This window comes from Mandrillus leucophaeus, unplaced genomic scaffold (assembly GCF_000951045.1).
Source record: "Mandrillus leucophaeus isolate KB7577 unplaced genomic scaffold, Mleu.le_1.0 Scaffold131, whole genome shotgun sequence".
NCBI lineage: Eukaryota > Metazoa > Chordata > Mammalia > Primates > Cercopithecidae > Mandrillus > Mandrillus leucophaeus.
This window is the reverse complement of record NW_012101266.1, coordinates 1,967,853-1,981,146: the sequence shown is the minus strand read 5'-3', so window position 1 is coordinate 1,981,146 and position 13,294 is coordinate 1,967,853. Positions and strand designations below refer to the sequence as shown.

Here is a 13,294-nt window from a genome sequence, read left to right as displayed (position 1 = left end):
GCACATGCTGTTGGAAAAATGACGCTGATAGACTGGCTTCATGTAGTTGCCACAAACCTTCAGTTTGTGAAAAACGCAATATTTGCATAGCACAATAAAGTGGAATATAATACAATGAGATGGGCCTGTATTTCACATCACTTTCCTCTTGGTTACATGGTTTCAGAAAGGAAGTGTGACATAATTCTTATCCTTATTCCTCTATAGGTAAGGCGTTTTTTTCCCCTCTGGCTTCTTGCAAGATTTTCTCCTTATCTTTGGTTTTCTGCAGTTTGCGTATGATGTGTTTAGGTGGAGATTTTTGATATTTATGCTGCCTGGTATCCTCTGAGATTCGTGTCAGTAATTTTGGAAAATTCTCAGCCATCATTCCTTCAAATATTTTTTCTGCTTATTCTCTTTTTCTTCTTCTTGGGTTCTCATTGTATGCAGGTTATATCTTTTGTAATTGTCCCGCAGTTCTTAGATCTTTATTCTGTTCCATTTTTCTCATTCTTTTTTTGTGTTTCCGTTCAGGAAGTTTGTATTGACATATCTTCAAGCTCACTGATTCTTTCTTCATTTCTTGTACAGTGGTTTTGATTTCTAGTATTTTCTTTTGATTCTTTTTTAGAGTTTTATCTCTCAGCTTAAAGTAATCATCTGTTCTTGTGTATTATTCACTTTTTCCATTAGAGCCCTAAGCATAGTAATCATAGTTATTTTAAATTCCTTGTCTAGTAATCTCCAAATCTCTGCCATATATGAATCAGGTTCTAATGTTTGTCTCTTTAGCCTATGCTTTTTCTTGCCTTTTAACATGGGTTGCAATTTTTTTGTTGAAAGTAAAAAATAATGCTATTGAGTAATAGCAAGTGAGATTAATAGGCCTTTAGTGTGAGGTTTTATGTTTATCTCGTTAGGAATTAGTCCGTGTTTATTATTTACTATAACTGTGGGTATCAGAGGCTTCTGCTTCCTCTCTGTTCTTGTTTTTTTATACTCTGTTGTCTTTGAGTTTCCTTAGAAACTCTTTGTTAAATAGAGTTTGTATCTTGAAGCTCTCACTTGTAATTGTTATTATACTGGAGCCCTGTTGATGGAATGGAAAGGTATTGGGGAGGGGAAGTGTTGTGTACTCTTATTATTAAATCTCCATTTTTTTTAGTGGGTCAGAGTCCTAGGTTGGTACCTTCAGAAGAGTTTTTTAGCTTTTTTTTCTTCTCCTTCCCTTATTTGAGATGGGAAAGCTAGAGAAGTTCCAATTGTCTAATCACTCTTCCCCTAGGTCAGACAAGGCTCTAGTAAAGTAATGTCTCTTGAGCAGGCCTTAAGTAGAACAGAATACTCTGGGCATATTTCAAAATGGTTTCTTTCCCCTTTTCTTCTCCAAAGCATGAGGGGATTTTTCTCTGATCTTCGCTATGTAGGGGGAAATTTTGGAGGTAAAACTTATAGAAGTATTGGAATCCCCTCCTAAGTTTGGGTCCTCCTAAGATGAAACAAGTCCACATTCCGCCTCTAGCAGTTTATCAGTTACTGTTTAAGTGTTCTGACTGCTTGGGCTCCGGAGGCTTCTGTTCCCAGTAAGCTGGGTTTTCTGCGTTTGCCTGTGTCTCCAGTTTTCCCGATGGTGATTTGCCCTGTGACCTGAATTCTCTGGTGCCGATAAGCAGAGTTGTTGATTTTTAGCTTGTTAAGCTTTTATCTTGGTTTGAGGATGGAAGTAACAACTTCCAAGCTCTTTTTATGTTGGAGTGCAGACTGGAAGTCTAATTATTATTATCTTTTCTTTTCCCATATCATGAACATTTTCCCATTTAATAAAATAGTGCAGGGTATCTTTTAATGGTTGCATTATATTTTACCTTATTCATGTTCCATAATTTAAAAAAATGCTTTTTATGGTCATAGTTTCTTTGTGTAAAAAAAGACTTTTTTTGTGTGGCTTTCTAATATACATAAGAGTAAAGAAAGTTAAGAACCATTTGTACCCATTATTCAGCTTCAGCAAATGGTCAACAGCCAATTTTGTTTCATTTTTTGATCACCTTCTCCTTTTTCTTCTGCAGTATTTCAAAGTAAATCCTAGACATTGTATTTCACCTAATGAACACTTGGAAATGAATATCTAACAGATATGGACACGTAACCACAATGCCATTATCATAACCAAACAAAATAACTTGCTAATATCCCCTAATACCAAATTCATATTAAAATTTTCTAGTTGTCTTGAAAGAGATGTTTTTAGAGTTGGTTTATTCCGCTAAGGATCCAAACAAGGTCCACAGGCATTTTTGTTGTTATAGCTCTTAAGTTTCCTTTAACGCAGAATAGTTCATCTTCCCTTTTTAAAAAAAAGTCAAGCTGGACAGGGTGGTTTGTGCCTGTAGTCACAGCGACTTGGAAGGCTGAGGTGAAAGGATTCTTGAGCCCAGGAATTTGAGGCTGCAGTGAGCTATGGTTGCACCACTGCGCTCCCGCCTGGGTAAAGGACTGAGACCCTGCCTTAAAAAGAAAAAAAGCTGTTTGTTTGTTCAAGAATCTAGTTCTTTTGTTCTATAGACTATTCTTCATTCTTGATTTGGGTTGTCTTTGCACCTTTGTGGAAAATCAATCGAATACTTACCCCTGGGTCTATTGCTGGCTTCTCTGTTCTATTCCATTGATCTGTGCGCCTCTCCTTTCAGCAATATCAGGATGTTTTGATTATTCTAGTTTTATATTAAGTCTTGGAATGAGATAGTGTAAGTCTTTCAACTTTCTTTAAAAATTTAAATGGATAATTGAGAGCCTACCTTTCTTTACATATATATATATATTAGTTGACTATGGAGAACTGTAGTTTTTGGTACTCTCGGTTTTTATATATTTCTGAAAAGAAGATTTACATAATACTTTAAAAGTAGCTTCTGTGAAATGGTACAAAATAATTGATGGAATTATTTTAAAATTAGCTACTCGATGGAACGCAAATACTTACAGTACCATTTATTTTCCATATTTGAACTAACATTCATTTTAGAACTTGGGATTTGTAATACTACAGCAGTACTTTGCAGCCTTTGCCAAGAGCTGTGTCTAACCAATTTTCTTTAGTGTAGAATACCTATTTGGACCTGAGATCTAATTTTTTTCCCGTTTCCTTGACAGCAGAGCCATTTTTAAAGCCTCGTATTCTTTAAAAACTCTTTATGTTCTCATGGTCATGTCAAAGGAATTCTTGTTAAAGAATCATGTTATGTGAAAGATATATACTTTATTTGTTTCCTTTTAAGTATGATACTATATAGGCACAAAACAGTATAGGTTATAGATACAAGAAGTAAAGCATAAAAATGTATCGAATATTCATAAACTCACTTCTCAAACCAAGAATTGGAACATTGCCAGTAACTTGCATCTAACTTTGTACCTTCTTTCTACCCCCCTGCTTCATATCAAGAGACAAACCACTAGTTAGAATTTGTGCTGATCATCCCTTTGTTAGATTTCTACCTTTAGTCACTTTTTGCTGTGGGTTCTAGACTCTTTGGGAAGCAGTACATTTTCAAGAAAGTACTTAAAACTTTAGGTTTTAAATTTGTTTTTCTTTGGGAATATGCTGCCATTTATTTGAACAGATCTGGACCACTAAACCGTTAAATAAATGTTTAATCCTTTATGCCTACCATGCTGTAGTAAAAGAAGTTTAGAAAATAAAGTCTACTTTAGACAAATGACTTAATCTTTCTGGATCTGTTTTCTCTTCCACAAAGTAAGAGAGTTATAGATCATTTTAAAATTTCCTTTAATTTTGGGACTATTGTTTCTAGTCCTATAATTCCATTATTTTTATTCTGCTTTTTTCTTACTCTTTTACAGTTTAGAATATCTGAAAATTCATTTTGACCCGAAGCTTTTCTTCTCCTCCTCTAAAATATTTCCTTATGGGCAATTAAAGGAATTATTTGTTAAAGAACCAGATATTATGAGTAATGTGTGGAGACATTTTTGCTATTTCATTTCCCCTTTGAAATATACTTGATACATGAAAAATAATGTGTATAACTTACATGTTTCTTACATGAAATAAAATAAAACCCTATAATGAGTATCCAGGAACTAACTTTCCAAGCTGTTTTAGTTATTTCCTGCTGTGTAGCAAACTACTCTAAAACTTAGTGGATTAAAACAGCAAACATTTATTATCTCACTCAATTTCTGGGGTCACTAGGAATTTTAGCCGAACTGGGAGGTTCTGCTTCTAGGTCTTTAATGAGGTTTTAATGAAGATGTTTGCTGGCACTGTAGTCATTTGAAAACTTGGCTTGGAGGATTTACTTCCAAGATCGTTTGTGCACATGGTAGTTGCCAAGAGGCCTCTGTTCCTTCCTATCTGTTGTCAGGAGGCCTCAGTTTCTCACCATGTGGCCTTCTCCATAGGACTGCTTTTGACATGGCAGCTGGCTTTCCCCAGAGCTAACGATTTGAAAGAGAGGGCCACCAAGACAGAAGCTGCAGTGTCTTTTATAACCTATTTCAGAAGAGATGTACCATCACGTTTGTCCTATCCTATTGATCACACAGACTAGCCTTGGTACACTGTGAAAAAGGACTACAACAAGGGATAAATTAAAGGACATGGGAGTCATTGAAGATCATCTTGATGACATGCTGTCATGCGGCCCCCCAACTGGAGCATTTCCATAACTTGTGTCTATTTTTGTTACCTTTTTACCTCACCCCATTTCCTCCCCCAAGAGGTAATCACTTAAAGAGAATATTCATTCCCTTACCTTTAATTTTTTTTAAATAAAAATTACATGGACAAACACTTTATTGTTTGGTTTTCTTGTTTTTGATCTTTATGACATTTGTCATTTAAAAAAATTTTGGGGAATTGTACTTTGTCTTTCCATGCAATTTTAGGGCTCTAAGATTTATATATAGCTGTAGCTCATTCAATTTTATTGCTGCAAGACTATTATGTGAATTTATTTAATTCTTATTAATGAACATATGTGTTGCTTTTTAATTAATTTGCTTTTATTCTTGTACGTGTGTTCTGGATAACAAGAACAATAACTTTTCTTGGATATGTACTTTGAAGTAAAATTGTTGAGTCAGGAAGGGTACAAATGCTAATTAATAGTTAACTTTTCTTTGTATTTTAAATTCCAACATTTCTATTCCATTGTAGTTTAAATCTGCTGTTTCTTTAACTTTTTCTCATAGTGGCTTTCCTTCATGATTTCTAATTACTAGCTCTTTACCTGATCTTATTCCATGTTTGTTCTGTGTTCTAAATTGGCAGTGTTTTCTTCAGAGAGGATCTGTCTGCTATTGCTGGTTACCAGGAGGCATAGCCAATTTTGGTCTGCTTCAGTCTTCCTTAAAAGTTGAAGTTCAGTGTAGAACAGTTGAGGTTTAGGACCCCATCTTGATGCTGGCCTACCTCTGAGTACCTAGGTATCAGTACTGTTATTTGTATCATTCTCAGGCACTAGGGACTCTTTTCTTTTTTTTTTTTCTGGTTGGAGGATACCTTTTTTATCTCAGTAATGCTTTAAAAGGATCTCATTTCTGGAAGCAGAAGCATTCCTCAAGAGTAGTTGGCTCACTGTAATGCTAGATATCCTGACATCTAGTATTGTGGAAGAAACACTGGGTTAAGTAAGTAAACCTTTCTATTTTTGATTTCATATAACTTTGTATCTTAATAGCTATGGAACTTCTCTGATCTTTTATTTACTCTCTTGAGGTTAGTTTTTTATTTATAAAACTGAGTTTAATAGATGCTGGCTAACCGAGGAGTTTGAGAATGAACTGGAAAGCAAGAATATTTGCTTCTATTATTAGTGATAATACATAAAATAAACTGCAAGACAGACATATTTTTTTCTATGTGCCTTATGTTCTTTTCTTTTTTCTCACCTAAGGTAATAGATACTCTGTTGCATTTTATAGATGTGCTTATTTTGCATTCAGTTTGAAGTTAGTCAACTCAAATATCCAAGTCCCTGTACATAAATATCCTTTAGCATTCAGTTTTGCCAATAGATATATGGGAAATGTGAGCAATGTTATGTATTGAGATGAATGGGTATTTAAGTTAATAATTTATTTCATTGTACAATTTGAGATGGCTGGAGTCTTCCTTTCGTTTTTTCCTCATGCATATTATGAAAAATGGAAAACAGGGTGCCATTGGAATGCTTGTGTACTTTGAGAGCTTTTAGAGGCTATAAAGTGAAGAATTTTTGCAACTACTTTTTAATTTACAGGGACTATATACACCATCTTTTTTACTTTAACACATTAATACAAAATTGTATTTTGTCATTTCACAATTTTTGCATTTATTTGATCTTTTAGATAAAATTCTATGGTATTTAAGGTATTGTAAGATACAAATTGTATCTCATTGGAGCCTTGGAACAACTTGGTGGAATAGCAAGTGGAAGTATTTAAATTACTAGCTTATTAATGAAGATAGAGGCCTAGGGAAGTTGAATGATGGACTCACATTCTTAAGTTGCTTGCATAGCAGGTTCAGTACTAGAATCCAACTCTTCATGTTCTCATGTAGCACCTTTCTGCTTCACCAAGCTACTCACAGAAAGAGTGCAATGGGAAAGAGAAGTTGGTTAAGGACTACGAAAGTAGAGTTAGATAGGAGGAATAAATTCTAGTATTTGATAGTACAATAGAGAAATTATAGTTAACTATAATTTATTGTGTATTTCAAAATAGCTAGAAGAGAAGATTTGTAATGTTCTTAACCCAAAGACAAGATAAATGTTTGAGTTGATGGATATACCAGTTACCCTGATTTGGTCATTACACATTGTGTAAGGCATCATAATATCACATGTACCTTCAGAATATGTATAACTAGTATATTTTAGTTTTTAAAAAGTCAAAAAAGTAACATATGCAATGGGAAAGTAGTTTTTGTACTTTGTGCCCTCATCAGTGATATCTCCAAGGTCTATTTCAATCATTATCTGCCTTCCCTGGTGGTCTAGTGGTTAGAATTCAGCACTCTCAATCATTTTCTGCCACTATAGTGGTCTAGGCTGTTTTGTGGTTTTCTAGATTCTTGTTAGTAGCTGGGAGAATAGAATAATTTTGGGAATGAATGGTACCCAAGTTTCTCATGTTAAATACAGTTTTGCCCACCAATCTTTGTCTAGGCAGTTCTAACTTTTCTTCTTGTGAACAGTGTTGATATGTTACTCATCTTGGAAAGGTGTGTCTGATACTTACAATTTTAGAAGCTTGAGAGCCCTTTAGAAATGGCTCAGTTGAGATTAAAAAAAGTTCTTCCCAAAGCCTTAAATGTTAAACTAGTTATGTACATACTAATTTTGTTCTTATTTTAAAGGTCTCTGAATTACCTATAATTTTTATAAATAAGAAATTATTAGAAAGTAAAATGATTGATAAGATTATGTGTATGTTCTTTATTTCAGATCTCGTGGAAGCTCTGAAGCCAGAGTATGTGGCACCGCTTGTCCTTTGGCTTTGTCACGAGAGTTGTGAGGAGAATGGTGGCTTGTTTGAGGTATTTGCACCTTCCTGTTTTCTCTTATTAGTTTTCTCCAGTTGCTTATATTTGTAAAAATCTGCACCAGTGGACATCACTTGTGTATTTTTAAATATTGTCTCTATGTTATAATTAAAAGTGGTGACTAATACCCATTTTTTGGAAAGTAATAGCAACTTTATAAATTCTGTTTTCACTTAGTTCTACATTTGTAACATTCCTACCAAATGGAAATGTGGCTGGTTTGATGTGTTCAGTCAAAATGTGGGAAATTTCATTATTTAAGAAGCTGAGTGATAAAGTAGAAAGATGAAGCTTGGAGTTTAGAGTCAACCAGGCCAGATTTTGAATTCTTATTCTGGGAATTGCTAATTTGACCTTCCTGAGCTTTAGTTTTCTGGGGTTCCTTGTGATAACTACAAGTCATATTTTAAACCCTTGGCATAGGGCCTAATACATAGCACCACCCACCAATTTTAATTATCAGTATAGCAGGAATTTAATCTTGTGTGATAGGTCAATAAATATAACATTATTTATTTTTACATAAAAAGTAAACTTTTCTATTTTTCTTTATTTCAAAGCTTTAAATGTTTATTATAAAAATAATTATCCGCACATAATCCCATCATGCAGTGAGATCCATTGTTCACTGTTTGATGAAATTTGGCTCAATTTAAAGTGAGGGATATATTAGCTTATTTCATTTGAATGAAAAGCTGATGGGTAAGTTAAGGAAAAAAAACCAGTCTACATATCTCTAAGCAGAGATATGCACCTCCACTTTCCTAATCAGACTCATTGAATGTGAATTGTGGCATATTAGAAGTAGAAAGAACTTTACAACTCTATTTTATAGAAGAGGAAAATTTAATAATATCAAGGCATCTGTAATCCAAAATTTTGCCTGCTGTTCTTTTACCTCATTAAGGAATTTTTAAAAACTATTTATCTTTTACAAGTATGTTTATTACTAACTTTGTGAAGAAAAATAGTATGTGCTGTTTGTGAAAATTTCAAATATATAAGAACATATAAAAAATAAAATAAAAATTGCCTACATTATCACTGTCCAGAGAGAACTAGTATTAATATTTTTATGTATTTCCTTCCAGTCTTTTATTAGATATGTGTTTTAATTTTTATTTTTTTTGAGATGGGGTCTCGCTCCGTTGCCCAGGTTGAAGTGCAGTGGCGTGATCTTGGTTCACTGCAGCCTCCGCCTCCTGGATTCAAGTGATTCTCCTGCCTCAGCCTCCTAAGTATTTGGGATTACAGGCACCCACCACCAAGCTCAGCTAATTTTTAAATTTTTAGTAGAGACGGGGTTACCATATTGGTCAGGCTGGTCTCGAACTTCTGATCTCAAATGATCTGCCCGCCTTGGCCCCCCAAAGTCCTGGGATTACAGGCGTGAGCTACCGCGCTCGGCCTAGACAGGCATTTTATACACCCAAACACACAGACAATTAGGATCATGCTGCAGATGAAGTTTTGTTATGTTGCTGTTTTCGTTTACTATATTGTGAGCATTTTTAGTGAGGAACATTTGGCATGCATGATTGATAAAATATACTACGAGATGTGCATAACATCCTGATTTAAACCTTGGGAGTAAATTGCCACTTTTTGAAGTTCTGATAGATATCTAGAGTGGCAGATACAAATATTTTTGGCTCAGCTGGAGCAATCATTTTTAGCACCTGAGAGGAGCTTATAACTTATTACTTCACTTCCAAAATACAGTAAAAAGTGGTGGTTATTTTGCCTGATATCAAAACCACTGCTGATTTGTCTACTGTAACTATATCAAGGCTGACTGGTTGTATCATAAAAGATGTAGGCATATTAATATAGAGGCAAAGGGTGATGAAAAGCCACACCCTTGAACTTAGAGCCACTAAGATGTCTGCTGATACGTTTCTTCTATCCTATGCATGTGACATTTTTGTGGTAAGTTTGGGCACACTGTAGTTGTGGTGCTTAAAGTCATGACAAACAGATTTTCTTTACATCAGACTTTTTTTTTTTTTTTTTTTTTTAGGATTTTTCTTGAATGATCTCTAGAAAAAATTATAGAAGTGAAAAATTGATCTTCCTGGGTAGCAGTTATTATTTGGTCATTTGTCTTATCTGTGCATACAGATGTTTCATTAAAATGAGTATATGTAGTTCACTAAGTCAAATACTCTTTTTATTTGGTTTTGGTTTTCTTTGTAATTCAGTAGGTCCTTCAAGAGGGACATTTATTTTGATCTCATGATATGCTAGGCAGTGTACTATTTGTATTGTTTGCTTCATGGTAACCACATGAAATATGTACTGTCATTTTTATTTTACATTTGAGGAAACTTGGATTTAGGTAGGTCACATAATTTGGCCAGGGTAGTCAGACAAATTTGTGTCAAGTCTTGGTCTCTGACATCAGATTCATTCTTTTCTATTACATGCATTTCTACTTCATTGTGCTGTTTTATGTTTGTGCTCTGATAACATGAACAGTGCAAAGTCATGGAGACCGGTGGACTTTTATAGAGCTGTATTATTTTCATCTCCCATCACCTTGAATTGTAATAGTAAAGGAGCTGACTTTTTTTTAATTAAAAAAAAGTTGTATTAGTGATTTCACATTAGATGGTATAATGTTTCCCCCCTCTTTTTGGTAGGTTGGAGCAGGATGGATTGGAAAATGTAAGTCTCTCTCAGTTTTTGGTTTGTATAGATTATTTCCTTATCTTTAAACCTACATATCTAGTTTAGGTAGGTAAGATTTTTGTCAAATGCCTAACCATTGGATATAGTGCTTGCATATTCAAACTTGAACATTGCTATAGCAACAGATATTTTTAAACATTGTGATTGTGCTTTAGGTCTGTGGCCCTTTGAAGACCCTATCTATTCTTCCTGTAGGCAGTCCTTATTCAGGACTTGTCCTGTCTTATTCAGAACTGGCTATTCCTTCAGACAGCATATATTGATAATCATCCTCCCATGTCTTTGACTTCCCACATGCTTGTTCTTGCTGTTTCAGCAGAGAAATGAGTGGGAGGGAAAGCTGTTTTGGAAAAAGATGGGTTGAGCCTATTCTAGAGCAGCAGGCAAGTTCTCCAATTTTCCCATGTAATTATTTTCTTCCATGAAGTAGGAGATGTCAAGGGGAGTGAGGAATCACATTGGACAACTTTCTGGGACAGAAATTGCAGCTGATCTATGGGAATTATTCCGCTTTAGCCCAATAGTAAATTTACTTGGCTTCAACCCTCTCCTACCCCATCTCTCAAACCTTGTGAACTCCAAATTTGAGAATTGCTTTATGGCATTAAAAAAATTGTGAAAATGTCTGTGTCTCAACTTATATTTAGTTGGCTATGGGTATCAAAATTAATCCAATTAACTGAATCATTTAAAAAGTTGCTATCTCTGGAGGGCATTGCTGTAGTAGTATAATATTTTTAGAATTAATGGTCATTTTCTCTGTTAAAGTGGCTTATATTCTTGAAGCATTTTTGAGTGTCTTATTACATTCATTTAAAAAAGGAACATAAGGTTTTACAGTAAAAGCTATATCTGGCACTTTATCAATAGGAAAGCTCTAGACACAGGCATTTCTGTCATTCCCAAAGACAAATCTTCAGTTTAACAATCATCAATGTCTGACTATTATGTTTAAATAAGGTTATTAGTTATTTATTCCTCTGGTTTTTAAAAAGAAAACAATGTTAAAAATTCTCCTTATGCAGCAGTAATGGTTTTTATGAATCTGTGCATTCTAACTGACTTCTTGTGGAAATAGAAGTAGAGCAAAGAGAAGGTAAGGGAGAATTATTTGGGGCCACCTGTTACACTAATTTTTTGTTAACTGAAGTCTTTGACCTATTATTTACTATTAATCTTCAGTTTGCTAACTCAGCAAAGCTCTATTCAGTTATCTTCATTTTGTAAACAAGAAGAATGAAGTATATTACTTGGGGGATCTGTGGTCGTAAAGTCAGTCTTTTGATGTGATTATTATATAATTAAACCTTTTCACATACAGCATAACATTCTACCTTTAGTACTGTCTAGCATAGTTAGAGGAGAAATTTTTCCCTTCCGCTTCAAATTTATCTTTAAATTATCCTAATGAGTTTGTTAGGAAAATTTCATTTTAAGGGTTATAGTCAAACTCTTTAGGAGTTAGAATCCCTTTTTTTCTGAATTTCCGTTCTCTTAAAAAATGAAAGGGTTCTTATGCGTCTTACTTTCTGTGTCTCAACTACGTGCTCAGTATGTTAGTTTTGTTTCTATAACCAGTACGCTGGGAGAGGACTCTTGGAGCTATTGTAAGACAAAAGAATCACCCAATGACTCCTGAGGCAGTGAAGGCTAACTGGAAGAAGATCTGTGACTTTGAGAATGCCAGCAAGCCTCAGAGTATCCAAGGTAAAGAGCGTCCCCATCAGTTAGCTCTGGTTGGCGAATCAGGGGCAGCAAGCATTTTCTTCTCTTACGGAATTGTCTTCTATGTTAACTGTAGTGCTAAGACACTTGAATCATCTATAGCATATTTTCTGCTCTAGTAGGTATTAGAACTCTTCACATTTAAGATATTTATGTTATTTCTCACTGTCAATTTTTCAGCTTTATTATTATCCTGTTTTTTGGGTTTATGTGTGATTGGGGGATGGATGGCATAAAATGTTTACTCATTTGTACTGAATGCACTGACATCCGCGCTGGTGGTTGGTTTCGGAGTCTTCCATTATCTACCCATATGCTCCCAATCTTACCATATTTTTCTTTCTTTCTTTCTCAAAAAGATTAAGCCTTTTTATTTTTTAGACTCAGCTCTTTTCTGTTTGGGGCATAAATGTGGCTTTGTTTCAGCGCTTTGTCTTTGCTACTGTTTCTCTGCTTTTCTAACATACTATTTCTACCTTTTATCTCCTCTGCTAATCTTAATGCTGCTTTAGAAAAACTCAAGCCCCAGATGTTCAACAAAACCTGCCCAGTTAGTCTAGGGTATATTGATCTTTCTGTTAGCTGAACTCTTAGCACTTGAGCATCTAATTATAACTGTTCTCCACTTCTTTTGTTTCATGCATGTATGGTTTCTTAATTGCCTGGTAAGTTCCTTTGAGGCAGAGATTGTATGTACTTCTTGTATATATTTGGTGTTAGCATAGTGCTGAACTCATAGAAGGGACTTAATAATTGCTTAACTTGAATTATTTAATCTCCTATAATATGCCACAGAAATAGATAACCAAATAAAAGTCAGATTATTTTTTTCTAGTGTAACTCACATATGCATGTAATATATGAAATTTGAAATATTTTTCTGAAAAGATCATGAGTCAGGGTCATTTTATTAAAAAAACCTTTTTTTCTCATAGTGATGTAATATTTAAAGTTTGATAGAAGAATATATTTGAAAAATGACTACTCTGTTTTTTTTTCTCCTTATTGATACTTTCCTACCTACTGGAATACTTATTGAAATTTTCATTATACTTATTCTCAATCAGATGATAACATGATTGTTATGTCATAAATGGTAACATTTTTGTATTTTATATTTAGACATTTGAGAAATTTATTCTATGAATAACAGTCACTTATCCATGAAAACAAATGAAAGAAAAGTATAGTAAAAGCTTTCCTCTGATATCTATCTCAAAAAGTATTTCTGCCTCAAAAGTGTTAAACTTATTAAAAAGCCAACTAATTGAATTATTATAACTAATTATAAGTAAAAAGATACCTCTATCTGAAGCACAACTTAAAAAAATGATCTTTTTG

The 13,294-nt window shown here is 34.1% G+C and overlaps 1 protein-coding gene across 4 annotated transcripts in view; it reads left to right on the top strand.

Annotated features, from left to right (window-relative positions):
- The window catches only part of HSD17B4 (hydroxysteroid (17-beta) dehydrogenase 4), an 88,996-nt gene that overhangs the window by 31,139 nt on the left and 44,563 nt on the right, over nucleotides 1–13,294 (top strand). For all 4 annotated transcript variants that reach the window (XM_011972845.1, XM_011972844.1, XM_011972843.1 and 1 more), the window contains 3 exons: nucleotides 7,440–7,531; nucleotides 10,180–10,204; nucleotides 11,807–11,935. In XM_011972845.1, the coding sequence (XP_011828235.1) occupies nucleotides 7,440–7,531; nucleotides 10,180–10,204; nucleotides 11,807–11,935 (246 nt within the window). The remainder of the gene's footprint in view (nucleotides 1–7,439; nucleotides 7,532–10,179; nucleotides 10,205–11,806; nucleotides 11,936–13,294) is intronic.